General features: G+C 34.8%; 1 protein-coding gene across 1 annotated transcript in view; it reads right to left on the reverse strand.

Annotated features, from left to right (window-relative positions):
* Window positions 1-1,940: 1,940 nt before the first annotated feature.
* Window positions 1,941-15,470, reverse strand: part of Oatp74D (Organic anion transporting polypeptide 74D) — a 75,263-nt gene continuing 61,733 nt past the window's right edge. Inside the window, exons 7-13 of the mRNA XM_018460329.1 lie at window positions 13,511-13,630; window positions 7,527-7,691; window positions 6,052-6,247; window positions 4,395-4,545; window positions 3,712-3,955; window positions 3,286-3,414; window positions 1,941-2,962 (exon numbers count right to left, since the gene is read on the reverse strand). Coding sequence (XP_018315831.1) covers window positions 2,793-2,962; window positions 3,286-3,414; window positions 3,712-3,955; window positions 4,395-4,545; window positions 6,052-6,247; window positions 7,527-7,691; window positions 13,511-13,630 — 1,175 coding nt within the window. The 3' untranslated portion in view covers window positions 1,941-2,792. The remainder of the gene's footprint in view (window positions 2,963-3,285; window positions 3,415-3,711; window positions 3,956-4,394; window positions 4,546-6,051; window positions 6,248-7,526; window positions 7,692-13,510; window positions 13,631-15,470) is intronic.

The following is a 15,470-nucleotide window of genomic DNA, read 5'->3' on the forward strand; positions in this document are numbered from 1 at the left end:
TCGTTTGCTGCGTTAATCCTTAGCATATTATATCATATAACTTATTATCTCGCTATTTCTACATTTCTGATTTTAACAGTCGATACACACTACACTTACGTTACTTTTTATAGTTTTTAATTCTTAGATAACCACATTATTTGTATTGGAAAAGCGCCGAGAATAATATAAATCTAAAACGTGTTTATAACAAATCTAAATTATACGCAATAATGACAAAAAATGATTCTATCTCTTTAGAGATATTTCCATAGTCATTATTAGTTAACAATTGGTAATTAACAATTATATTAATTAGTAATCGTTCTGTGCAATGAATAACAAAGTGGCAAACGCTATTTTTTAAATCACGATTGTTGTTCGTTTAATAAAAAATCAAATTTAATTACAGGATTTCTGTCGACTTTTCTCTTTTTTCTGAAATTTACGCATTGCAATAGATCTGTATCATTCGCTCGGCGCTTGGTTTCTCTGTAATGCTTCGCAGATAATTTCTATCTTCGCGAGGCGTCTGTGCGAAAACCCGGCACATCAGTCATCGCGATGACTTTTTTCAGAACATCAATAGAGAGAATACACGCAAGGATTAAAGCAGAGGTGCACGCGAGCGCATACCCGAAGCGTGTATGTTCGTTTATGAGCGGTCGAGGACCGACTGACCAAAATCGACGATTTAAGCTGTACATTATAAATCTATGTATGTGAAGTATACACTTTTTACATGTATATAATTATAGATCCTTTGCCTGCTTATTATGCATTGCAATCGTGAAGAAGAAGCCTCCCTATCGCAACGATTGATCGAATGGAATGATCGGCAGTTTTCCTCCGTCTCTTTTACTTTTTACGTATTTTCGGAAATAATCACGCCTGAGAAATGTAACGCACAGTGTAATGCGCTTGAAAACATGTTATTTTCGAAAAGGAAATACAGGGCATATCAACTATAGTTATTTGCTTGAATTTTAGATTGCAATGTCTATAAAAGATCTACGATTCTTTAACTTAAACTTAAGAAAGATTCAATTTACTGAAAAACATCTCAATTTATCGATTATATTTTTATTGTTTAGATATCTAAGTTTTCTAAGATTTGTAAAAAATTTATATTTCTTGTTATTTACTAAAAATAATTTTAAGGAAAATTTAAGAGTTAAAAAATATATATATATTGTATCTAATATAGTTTTAATTGTTTAATATAATATTCACTTAACTCAGGTCAATTTAAGTTCCGGAGCCAATGTGGGTAAGATTTCGGAAACTGTAAAGGTCGATATGCGATCTAAGTGACGCTTGTCAACACTTTATTACAACACTAAGTTCTCGAAATCTTATCTACATTGAATTTTTTTGCGTTTTGGCTCTGGAGCTCAAATTGGACAGACCTGACCTAATTTATATTTAATAATAATAATAACAATATAAAAAAAATTCAACAATAGATTTGATTGCAACATAAAAACTATGATAAATCTGCGGTAATGTTCATAAATGCACTTGTTTTTATAATAATATTCAATAAAAGTCTATTTCGATATAATAAATCATAGCAAAATCTCGATATCATAGTTGTTAATTAACTGCTAACCAAATCTGTTCTAAAAGAGTAGTAAATTTATATAGTTAACAGTCATATTGTATTTGCTTAAATAGCTATATATATTAAAAAATTTTTATTACATGTATATTTAAGAAATTATGTTTTTCAAAAATATTATAATTTTTACAAACAATAAAATTTTGCAATCATGTTTTAATTAAAAAAAATTTTTACTCTCTTATTGTTATAACTCAAAGCTATGGATATTTTAAAATATTAGATACTAAACAAATTAAATATCGATACACTAATTTTTGATCATAACCTCCTTCTTTAAAATTTTTATTAAATCTTTATTTAAAAAAAACCTACATCTACAATCTACATAAATGCTCTGTGTTTCCTTTTGCGTCACGGTAAACGAACGTTACCGTTAGAGAGTTAGATAACGTGTGTACGCGCGCGAGCGCGGCGGGAACGCCGTCATATACTAATCAACGCCGGTGCAAAGCACGAGGCAATCCCTCACTGTCTGTCCATGCGAACCGCATTCACTGCCACCCGCGAGGTCGCTCGTGTGCTTTGATTCGATTCGATTCCCCGGATCTGTTGGTGCGGCGGACCGCGTGCTCGCCGCAAACACGGTCATTTCGTAGGCACGGAAGTATTACTTTTATTGCGTGTACTTACTGACAAGCTTCCCTGAGAGAGAAACCCTACTAACTTTTCCAAGGCGCACTCGAGAGACTTATATTACGTTGCGATGCTCAGACAAAGTATGCTCGCTTCGAGTCCCTCTTTCTTCCGTGTCTTCGTTCTTTTTTATCGCGTGTTTATTATTTCTGTATGCTTCAAAACTCGATTTTTCTCCTTGTTTATCGCGTAATTGAGTTTTGATCCTCCGAGTCACCGAATTAAAATTGTCCGAGTCCTTCGACTTCAGTCTTCCTGTGATTCACGCGAAGTCTGCTTCTTTATGCTCGGATGCCGTCGACAAGAGGGACTAGACTTCCTGCCCATCAGAACAGAACTCTTTCGAAGAAAGTTCCATTCGAATGCGTGTAATCGTCGGCAAATCAATCTTTCCATCTCGGAAAGTCGTCTCTGGAAAGCACGACGAGCTGTACTGACACCATTCGTGAAGGACGATGCCCCTACGTATTCTACGACACTGCGTTGCATCCTTAGACGACGACGATGATAATGTCGCCGTCGCGGCCCTTCACCACAAAAGAGTAATACGAAACCTTCACAAATAGTCGTTGTCGACTGCTTGAGCGTCCTGCGATTTTAACGTCGCCATTTCCTCCACAGTACCTGTCTCGCCCTCTTGCTCCTCCACGAAGCTTATGCTCCCGGCCTTGTACCAAACGACTATATCTACCACGAAGGCCAACACGAGGATACCGCCTGTCGTACCTGTAAAAGAAACATTCGATCGACATATTACATAATCTGTATTTATACTCAATTTAGCGTATAATACTACAAATTTCGCCGTTGTTTAAAGAATATGTTTTTCCTCGTAATCTTAATTTATTTAGTTTTTTAATTAGCATTTTTCAAGTTATAATCAATCAAATATTATTAATTATTGTATTACCAATAATGCGAGTATTTATTAAAATTCAACGATATTTTTTTTGTAAACATTCTAATTATTGGAATCTCTTAATCTGCTTTTTCCATTTTTTTTTTCCAGTAACGTAAGATTTTTTTACACATGTCTAAGCTGTACGTACCGTGATAGAACATTCTAAAGACGTTCGAATCGTAAAGCCAACAGGCGCCTCGCTCACCGCAAGTGTATTCCCATACAAGACAAGCGGAATCTACCACAGCACCATAAACGATAGGACATGGAACATTGCCTAAAGCGAAGAAATAAAGATACTGTTAAAAAAGATATTTTTAGAACAGTAAGAAATTAAGAATTTTCAATTTCTTCGCTACGTCAATCTATTTCGTTGATTTATCTCTTCTTCAATTCGTGAAATATTTTATGAAATTATGAAACCTGTCTCTATAAATAATTAATCTTTCCTATTTTTCAAACCAAAAATTATATAAAATATTAATCATTTGCTTTCTCCTTTAGTTAGGACAAGTAAATTCACCGCAATTTCTATTTTTATTAGATTGAGAAAAATTTCTCAGCAAATAATTACCGAACAAGCCGATGGCGAATTGTATCAGGCCGAGTGCCATGGCCTTGTCCCTGGGATCCACGCATCGCAGAATGAGTAACATAGAGCCCACCTCGCTCGTGGAGTGAATAAAAACGAAGACTGAGAACAGGACCATGTAAACCCAAAAGTTACTGCATTCCAGTGCACAATACCCGATCGACGCCGTGTTCACTACTTCCGGTAATGTCGTAACATTTTGTCCGATGCATTGACAATCGGAAAACTGTAAAATATCAAATATAATATAGTGAGAAGAGAAAAGTCGTAGCAAAGATGATAATTTCTTGCATCTAATGTGAGAGCATAGCTGCTGAATAATATTTCACTTCGAAAGAGACGAAATTGCTCACAATGGATATTTATGCTCAGAGAATTAAATCTCGTCGGTAAAGATTCAAGAAATATCGAATAAGACAGAGCGCTTAAAATTATCTTCGTTTAACAATCATGATGCTATTTAAATATCATTGCAAACAAAAACAAGAAATTATCCAAAATCGCGTTGATCTTCGAATGAATTCGCAACAATCTCAATTCTTAATGTTTCCAAAAGTGATTCAATTACTATTACAGATACTATCATATCCCAGATAATCTCACTCAAGTAAACATGTCATCAGAGCATGTTGTCAGATGCCGGTTTTACTGGGCTTAACACTTACCGATGACACTTTGCCGTCAGCAACCGTAAAATTGGAGCAACCCGCGTGACACGCAGAGAAATACGTTTTATTATCGGAACCGCAGATTGGACTAAATTTGTTCTGATTGCAGACGCAGGTCGCCTCACAGGTCGGCTCGAAGCTAGAGAGTCTGCGGGAACAGGTCACTTTATAGATCAACTTCGCTTTAAACTAAACTACGTCTTATTTTTATTTAATTTAACTTATATCTACTTTGCTTACTCAAGATAACTCGTCCTAACATGAAAATAGATTAATAAATTTGATTAAAATGCATTTGATGCATTTGCTTAATTATTAAAAAGAGCTATTTTCATATTAAGTTAATAAGTTAGATAAAAAAGAACAATTCAATAAGTAATTGTCGTAGATGCATTAAATATCTTGTTTAAGCAAGAAAATGTCGGCTTATAGTGTAGCTTAAATATTAGAAATTATGTCTTAAAGACGCGTCAAATTAATTAATATCTTTTTTCCTTAATTAATATCTTCTTTTCTCGAAACTTAAATTCTACAATTTTTATAATATAACATTAACAAACATTATAATATAACATTTTATAATATAACAATTTTTATAATATAACTAAAAAATAGAAAATTTATGTTTCAGAAGAAAAAAAGGGAAAGATCTGCTGAAAAAAGAAGGCTATTCACAATTGTACAAGAATCAATTATGAAAAATCAAGACTCATTATGAAAATTCATTAAAATTAATTAAATCCTTGTTATTAAAGGAAAAATCTGCATTTGCCCACGTTTAATAAATGACCATGGATTGTTCCATTCAGTGGAATATGATGTTTCAGATCACAGAAAGTCACTGTCGAGGTTTTCTCGCTTTCGCGCCGGGCAGATAAACGAGGAGTAAATCAGGAGAGCGAAATGTATGTATTTAGGGGAACCAGGAGATATCGTTGACTTGTAAATAAGAGAAGGGAGGACGAGGGTCTACGCACGTTTCCGATACATGTATTTACGATGCACATTCTAATCGGACACGCATTCGAACACGTTGTCTTTCGTTAAACACCGACCGTCCGCCAAGTCGCGCGTTTGAATACGCAAAATGCCAATCGCGATAGTTTCGTAACGATGTTACTGACATGAGTTAAATACTTTGAAAAAGTATTCAAGCGATGAGGAGATATTATCGAAAGGAATATGAAAATGCGAAACGGATTCGTGTCATATGTTCCACTGAATCCGAGAACGTAGAGTCCTCATTTAAAATTCATGAATTCTAATTGCAGATGCTGTATATTATTCTAGATCTCTTTTGCCTTTTTTTTCTGTATTCTCCCTATTTTAATAGAAAAACATAATAAAATTATTTAAAACAAAAACACACTAAAATACAAACTTTATTAAATTTGTTATCCTTGATACTAAATGTAAAATTAATAAAAACCTTGATTGATTTTGTTGACACTCAATATTATGCTAATATAATATTATTATAAATTTATATTTAATATGTTATATTATTTTCATTTAATATACATACGTTTATATGTCAATAAAATGTTTTATTTATATATGCGTAATGTAATGACTTCTTTCGATGACATCCGCGTTGAATGTAATTATTATTCGAGGGACGGTTCGTTAAATTCTGTTGGATGAAATCACTTACCCATCGGGATGTGACACAAGTCCGGCAAAGTCATCCATCGGACAACCAATAAACATTAGCACACCCATGCCGATCGCGTAAACGATCGCGGTGAAGGCGATCCAGGCTGCGACGAATCTGGCATTGGGTTTCGCCCTCAAGATAAACACGCCGCTAATTATGATGCCTAATCCCATCACTAGGATCCCACCAACACCTGCGCAAAAAATCTTGCTCATTATACGTTCAGAGCCATTCACCTGGCAATTCATGTTCTGCGTCGTAATCTAGTCATGGGAACTCAAGGATAATGATAGTCACTTTATTAAAATAGACTCCATAAAAATCAACACAATCGTTGAATAGAAATATGCTGTTTACTAAATTATCTGGATACAATAAACAGCATAAAATACAATTATATTATACTTAGGTAAAAAAATTTAACAATTATATAGTATTATTAATTTTTTATGTACGTTATTCAATATTTTATCTAATACGTTAAATAAATTTTATTGTTTAATTTATTACATTTTATCTATCATAAAAATAAAGCATTCATGTTTTCAATAATTAAAAAAATAGCACAAATATAAAAAAAAATAAAAAATAAATGAAGATTTATCGTGACATTTCAGAATTAAAATGTTTTACTATTTTTAGTTTATATAATATAATATATTTTTTAATATATTTCTATTGCGAGCAGATACAAAATCATTCGAAATCAGTAGCAACAACGTAACAGCGGTAGTTCTGTCAAATTATTCTCTGTACTTATATTCGAATAATATCCGAGCGAGCGTAGAATGACGGATAGTAGAATGTAGAAACGGCACAGCCTTGTTCTACAGCCGGCGCCAATTACTCGGCGGACAATATCATAAATTAGCACGCGCATGCACGTAAAATAAGATACTGTACAATTAATACCGAGATACGCGCGAGTTCGTACTACCGTTTATGTCGAACTATCCATTATCGTTACACACGCGGCTAAACCGCAGCTGCTCTCTCTAGCATCTTTCATTACACCTGCACCGTTTTAATATTATTTATTCATTGTAAGTCTAATTTTTTTCAAATAATAATAGAAAAAAAAGAAACCGAAATACGTAATGTCGTTGAAAATTACATGTTTTCTTAAGTCGAAGGATTAGTAATAATGCTAGATTATTCAGTTTGATTGGCCAACAGATTTTGTTGCAACTTCCTGCACGACGAACGAAGTGAGAGAATAATTCTTTTTCGTGAGCGAAATGACACGACCATTCTGACGTTTACGTCAAATTATCCACTTTGCGTCGTAATCGCGACGGACATCCGGCGGCGAAATCTTGCGACGTCGCACGCCCGATCTTTCGGGAATGACGTCGTCGCTGTTACTCTGGACACGATTCATCTCTCACGGTATGCATGTCATTAGTAATATAATTGGGGATACGTTTCGGGGTTCCCCGGGTACCACTCGCATGTTCATTCGCGATAATTACCTGAGATCATGTTTGCATGATGAGCCGGTAGGCGAAATTGGCTCTCGAGATATTTTGGTAGGAAGGTGTAGAGACCGGCAATCGGCAGGATGTGTAACACACTACTTGCAGTTCTGAACATCAGAATGTCATTTTTCAAGAGCCTTTTTACAGCACTGGGAAAGTCTGCAACAGTATAAACGGTTGAAATTAATGCAGGAATGAACAAGAATAAATATCAGATCAGTCTGTAAACTCTTGCGTGTTTATTAAAGTTGTCATCGACTTCCGATACAGGTGGAATAAAAGAGAATTGTGATACGACAACCAGACATTGTTGAGTAATGAAGAAATATTTGTCATCGATTAAAATGTAAATTGCGTTTTATCTTCCTCATCTATAAATCACTGGAAAATAGATATAAATCTATCAAGCAACCTAATAGCAATAAATCAGTCGGCATACAAGGTATCAGATAACAGATATACATAACGAATGAACGCCTAATTGAACGCCACGTTCTTTCGAAATTTTCGAAAGTTGACATCAAATGTTCTATTAATTATGTTCCCTAGGCAAATGAGAGAAACGAGATCTCACACCATCGTATTAATGTGCAACGGATATACGGGTCATCGACTCGAGGTGTTACACGTTTCATGGGCGAAGGTTACGCAGGGCCCCCTTAGCGATAGTCCTAGTCGCAATCCGGCTCCGCAGATGCATCGCGGCAAGGCGAGAGATGCACGCGTGGCCACGGTTATCTCTTATTGGTCCCGGTCTCGCCTGAGATCCCTCTGTCCCTTCGAGCCGTGCAACAACCGTATATACTCATCCTCTGCGAATCTGACAGAGTTGCCGGGTCTACCGATCCGCCGTATATTTACGAGCTCGATTACGAGGGGCGAGCTAATTAGCCAGCAATCGAGTCTCTCCTCTCGCGTTCTTCCTCGCGAGGATGCGAAAAGGTTCGAAGGTGGTCGAGGTGGGAACAGGATGGAGGAAGAGATCGTGTCGGGAAAAGGAGAAAGGGACGAGGCTCCGTGCAGTACGATTTTGTTATAAAACACTGAGCGATTTGCAGACAATTCCAAGCGATTTCAGTATTAACGACGACGACGACGACGACGACGACGACGACGACGACGACTACATTTACTAGCAGTTTCGCTGGAATCAATGTAACGTACGTATCGGTGAAGATCGATGCGTCGCGTGGACTTTTACACACGCTCTTGGCCAGACGAAGGTACATCGCTTGGCCGACCGAACGTATTGACCCATTGAAACGTATATACCTGCTCTCTCAGAAACTATAGACCGCCAGCATTCTAGTTACCGACGATTAAGGGAATGACATTGTCGCAATTTAGATGCACGAAATTATTCTCGAAGTTCGACAAACGCATTTACACACCTCTCGAATCAATTTGCAGTCGATTCTAATGAGAGAAATGTTCATAATTGTCTTTCTCTCTTGTTACTAAATTGTCATAAAGTTCAGAATAGAAAATGTGTATCTTTTTATGTACGCTATAGCATTTAGAAATAGAAATATTTGAAAAATTAATATAATATACTTGATTCTATTAAATGCTATTGAAACTATGGTATATGTTAAATCTTTTAATGGATGAATTTTTTTCCTTTCCCATTTTGAAGAATATCAAATAATAAAACAATGATTTTGATAATTTTAAATTATACTGTCATAAGATAGCCTTAAAATTTCTCTAAAAATTACCCAGAAGAAAAAAGAAATTCGATTAAAGATATTAAAAAGTAAATATCGTAAATTAAAAAATGTATTTTTTTGCCAAGAGAATTCAGAATAAAAGTTTCATAGTATTTTAAGCTTCATGCATTTTCATTTGCGAAAATAAAAGTTGAGAAAAAGATTCATCGTTTAAAAGAATCTAATTGTTATAAAACGAAGAGCAGATTAAAGGCTAAATTAATCATTTTATAATTTGCTCAAAAAGAAGCTAAATAAATGCTTTCGATCTCCCTCTGCTGAGGATTTAATTTATCTGCTTGGACGAGTTGAGCGTCTTTTTCGCATGAGACTGTAGAAAGTGTATAGTATATGCGTAACCTTGTGCGTGCAAACGCAGCTACATGCCTAGGACTGCCTAGAAGTCTTCTAGGCATCCGTGAGAGGCCAGCTAGGAGAGGCCAGTCGTGGCAACTCCGCATAGGGACGTCCTACAGACCATGAGTAGACAAACGTGACTAACATTGCGCTCCGAGTATTATCGCGCACGTACACAGTACCCTTTAAAGGTTCGAACGTGAGACGCCGATCGTTATCGTATGTTCAAAAATATATCCTCTTACTGACAAATGTTTTATTTCACTGATTTTGTAACCATCAACATCATTAAGTTAGTGATTAATGCGAGAAACCCTGAAAATCGCGATGTGATCAATAAGAGAGCGTATTATGTATAAATAGATGCATAAGTGTTATTTTATAATTGTGCTCGAACATAACGATTGCACAATAATTGGACAACAATTGAATTTCATTTGAGTACCTCTTGTAAGTCCAGTTGTAAAACTAAAATATTGCAGAACGGTTCAGTTGTATCTTTCAAATCTAATTGTTGTGAATTCGCATATCTGATTACAAGGTGACGCATGAAATGTCTTATTATTTAGTATAATTTAATATAATTAAATACATTTATTTTTAACAAAATTGACAAAGCTTAAAAATTAAATGTTATGACGTCTTATGCGCTACCCTGTATATTCATTATAGCTATGATAATTATGATTTTTCAATGTCACGATCTTTTCAATGTCACGTCTTTATATAAATTGATTTACTTGTCTTTGCAGTTACATGCGTAGAACGTTCAGAAATAAATTATGTTTAAAACGTGATACTAAAATATTCGTTATAAATATGCGAAGGCACAGGAACTCGCCTTTCAAGAAAATAACAGAGTGTCCGACAATAAATAAAACATTAGAAGAGACACGGGTTAAAAGTTAGACATTAAAAAGGCTCGCACGTAGGCGATCCGCCGAATTGAGTGCGACGGTGTTTGTAATGCGGTTCGTAACGAATTCACTCGTACAGAGCAACCGAGAGAGATGAGCAAAAGAGAAAGGAAGAGAGCGAGAGGAACACACAGAACACAGAACGCAAAAAAGGAGGGGAAAGAAAAGGAAACGAAAAAAAAAATCCGAAGTGAGAGACACACGCACGTTAGTCCGTGTGCACGCGCAAAACGTACGCGCGTGCGTGTCCACCACCGCCTCTATGCACGACGCGTGACCGTGAACTTGCCCCACCTCGTGCACGAGTCGGTCAGTCATTATTATTAACGCACACACGCAAAGAGCGGCGACGGCTGCGGCAGCGTGTACACACGCAACATACGCGGCCGTTTACGCGACGCACGCGTGAACGCACCGTCCGCGCGCGAGGCTCCGTTAAAGGAGCATCCGACGATTTCAGGCTTTTCGACATCAGAACGAGCTAAGTTCTCTCTTCTCCCTTAGTTACGCAGCAACTCGATACGCGGTAATTAAGACGAACTTTTTCGCAAATCGTGCAGAAAATTGTCTGGGAAACGCATCGTAGTAAAAATGTATCATTTCCATCTTTTTTAAAATTGTAAGAATTATAAAAATTATTCTTACGCGTCTACTCTTTTTTGGCCACTTATTATTGCATTATAAAAAATTGTATGGAATTTTTAAAATATGATTATTTATCAATAAAGTACGTGAATATTATAGAGAATATTGCAGTAGATTTCTGTTTCTAAAATAAAAATTCAGTTACAAAAAATTCTGATTCTCTTAACAAAAAATATAAATTCTCTACGAAAAATATAAATTCATGTTAATTCTCTTAAAAAAAAAAAGAACTTTTTACAATTACATTTTCAATTTTCTATTGAGATGTTTTTTAGTGGCTTTCCATCCGACATAATATTTCACGATTAACTATTAATATTTGCAACTAACAAAATGACTTTAAACATACATTAATTTGATAATATATTAAATTTTCATTGATACATTTTGAGCGGATTAAGAGAAATCAGAGGATTAAACAGGTCAAGGTGATTGGATCGCAAATGAAGCATGAAATACCGTCTTCAAAGAGCACTTCTGGCAGTACAAGTTCAACTGGAAACATCGAGAAGAGGGAAAAAATGCGCAAAAGCGCAGAAAGCTAATCATGAAGTTGATTATTCACGGTTGCCGAATTTCACGAGAGAGTCACTCGAGGAGCTCGAGGAACGATTCTCCACGGAGAGAGCCTAATCGCGTGCCGAATTTTTTTCACAGGCGTGTCGAAACCTGTAAATCTCGGTGCGAGTCGTACTTTCCCGATTAGACCCGCATATATTATAGACAGAGGCGATACCGATTTTCTCCGCTCGCCACCTAGAACCGCTATTGACCTTGAACCGTCAGAGACTTACCGCTTCAGAGATCGTCTGATCGCTTCGTTTCTTTTATGCGCATAGATAGAGTCGTATGAATGCATTATTCGTCGCCGTGCGACGACGGCGGGACCAATATTGGGACTTCGCGCGAGATATCGATGCAGCTGCGGATATGGCACAGTGATTCATCCTGTTGAGTCTCGATCATCATTGGATAATGGAGGCGATTTAAACGCGTGGGTTGTTATAGATTAAATATACATCTTAACTTAAAGTCAGCGAAGCAGTAGATTACTTATAAAAATCTAAAAAGCTGGAAATAAATGTTACATGTAAAGACTCTTGTACAATGCATTATTCATATTGTTTTGTAGTTTGTAACAATTACATATTTTTAGTATTTATACATTTACTTCTTCTCTCTCTCTCTCTCTCTCTCTCTCTCTCTCTCTCCAATTATTATAAAATAAAAATCATTTAATCGACAAAAAATAAATTAATAAATTTTAAAAAATTGACGAAAATTGTTCAAAGCACACCGATATATCGTTGCCTTGCTGCGCAATGTAAATATATGTATAAGAGAAAGCATTATTCGAGCCGTAGGCGAAATCGCTCGTCGTGAGCTCCCGATTAACTTACGAAGAGCACATTGTCTCCGGGTTCTATTTGCATTCTCGTTAGCCTTCGATCCGCGGGCTATGGCAAGTGGCAAGCGTGCAGAATTTCGCCTTTCGTCGTGAACCTTTCAACGCGCAATAAAAACACTTGCCATCAACGTAAAAGTATTATCAGCAATCATACAAAAGATCTATTATTATTCCTTTACTTTCATATTCCTTCAGAATTCATTTTTCTATATTGTAATCTCATATGCCATTTGTACAGGTATACTCGTAATTATATTTTCCAGACTTACATAAGATCGCGAATATATGAAACAATTATTAAAAGATGTAGGTTGTATTTTTGTTTTTGATTAAACGTGAATCATAACACTCAAAAGATAACATTCACAAAACTGGAAAACAAGATCTCGTCCTACACATATATTTACATAATTACACATATTTCAAATTTTGATCGGGCAAATTCTAATGCTCAATCAATTTCCTATCCTTTATCTCTATGCTATTTATTCTCACAGCGACTGCGTGCAGCGTTATCACACGCAGTGATTCATTATAAATGCTGGTACAAGTCATTATTAAGCGTCGAGATACCGGAATTGTTGCACATATTACAATTATAAAAACAAAGAAAGAAAGCGCGAGCGTAACAATATACATAGCACAAACTAAATTTACATGTTGCATATTATTGCAACGAGGATAAATTGATATTAGAACGGAATGGACAACACGTCGTTTTCCATTTCGTTCTTGAAAATTTCTCGAGATCATTCGCATGGGAAATCGCGAGACAGAAAGAAAGAAAGAAAGAGATAAAAAGAGACGGAAACTGCCGCAAAGCAGCTTATGGCGAACTATAAAAACAGATTAAGGCGCGAGATTCGATGTCGTGCGGTCGAAACAGCGACTAGCTTGACGAAAGAGATCGAAGACATTTCTGAAGAATAAATCAGGACTTACCTCTCAAGCTGGGCTTTTGTGAATCCGATCTTTTCGGGGTACGACTCGTTGGTAACCGTGGGGGGAACGCGAACATCCCCACACTTACTATCATCAACATCGCAGATATCAGAACTAAACCTGAAACATCATATAAAAAATTAATAAAAAAGATTCCTCACAAAAATTAAAACAAAATAAACAGTCACTTCGTGATGGCAAATTACAAACGCAATAAAACACACCAATCATTCGGACAAATGAAATTGTCATATACTATTAATTATCCGCACAAAATTTTCAATAAATATACACAATGAATATTATATATATATATAATATATAATATATATACATATATATATATATATACATACATGTGTCATATCACATTATGTATTATAATCATATAATTAAGTATTTTAACTTACGAGCTGTATCCTGACAAATCATCCAAAACTGCACGTCTGATTATCTTAATACGTAACTTTACATTTTGTACTTTATGTTCTTTAAACATTTTTTCTATTAATGATTTAGTAAAATTCATATCACATTCATGTGATGTTTGAATCATTTGTAAAATAATAGTTATAGATTTATGTATGTTATACTTGTAAAGTACAATTCTAACTTGTGTAATTGATACCTTCACTTCACGAGCAATTTCATATTCCGATTTATATTTAGCAAGTGCAACAATCTGTGCTTTCTTGAATCCGTTCAGTGATTTTATCGAATCCATGATGTTGGATCTTCGTATTGATACCTTTGCTGTTATATTTAGTTTACCACAGTTAGTGTTTCTCATAGAACGATTTGTTATTATCTGTGTTGCGAGGACCGTATTGTTTATTTCCGCACTGTGTTGTGTAATATACAAAACAAACGATACAAATATTTATCACGTATAAGTTTCTACGTTGAGGTCTGTTGGTCTGTATGTTTTATTTGCACCTATCTGTATCAATAATATACTAATATTTTTATAAAATTCGAACATCTTAATTTTATTTATGTACAATCTAATCTAAAATATTTAGAAATAAATCCAATGATCTAAGAAATATTTATAAATAGAAATAATAAAAAATATATTAATAAATGGAACTCCAATATACTTGTTAAAATTAGTTAAAATTATCGCCTCGGTAGTCTAATGGCTAAGGACGCTCGTACGGAATACAAGAAATCCGGATTCGACTCCCGGCCGAGGTAATATTTTTCGTAATAAATTTAATTACAGTTTTTTCAGCATATTAACATCTTTGAAATATGATGCCTGTTTGAGCATCGAAATTATTAGAAATTAATTTAATTCGCGAGATTACTACAGTGGTTTAATTGTGTTTATATAGTCCGGAAATTTTTCGGCGCGCAGTTTGTTAGACTATAAGTGTGGTATATATGTCAAGTACATATATAGCATATTTAGTGATTCAAGATTGAATTATTTAAGCATTTTAAGCTCTAGCTTCGACCGATATAGGGTTCTAGTTTATCGATTGTGTTCTCACATATATGGTCTAAAAATGATATTATTGTAGTTAAAATTAGTTATTGGATGAACATCTTTAACATATTTTTTTAATCCAGATAATCAATGTCCAGATAATTGGTGTGCTTTCCTACTGTATTATTAATTATATGTTATAATAACATATATAAACATTTACATATGTTATAATAACATATATAAACATTTACATGTATTTTAAATATAATAATAAATATATTTTATAATACATATTTTTATAAAATTACTAAGGCATTTAGCATTTTTATTAATATCAGATGGACAATGTAATTGCGTGGACATACTTAATGCAAACTTAAAGTGAATTACTAGTTTATTGACTTTTTTCAATTCTCATTAAAGGAATTATTTTTATATCATTCGACATATTTTTCTATGTAAAACCGAGCATAAGAGATTAATAGATATCTGACTAATGGTACATTCTAGCGACAAAAATTGCAG

Source organism: Mycetomoellerius zeteki, unplaced genomic scaffold (genome assembly GCF_001594055.1).
Source record: "Mycetomoellerius zeteki isolate Tzet28-1 unplaced genomic scaffold, Tzet1.0 scaffold93, whole genome shotgun sequence".
Classification (NCBI taxonomy): domain Eukaryota; kingdom Metazoa; phylum Arthropoda; class Insecta; order Hymenoptera; family Formicidae; genus Mycetomoellerius; species Mycetomoellerius zeteki.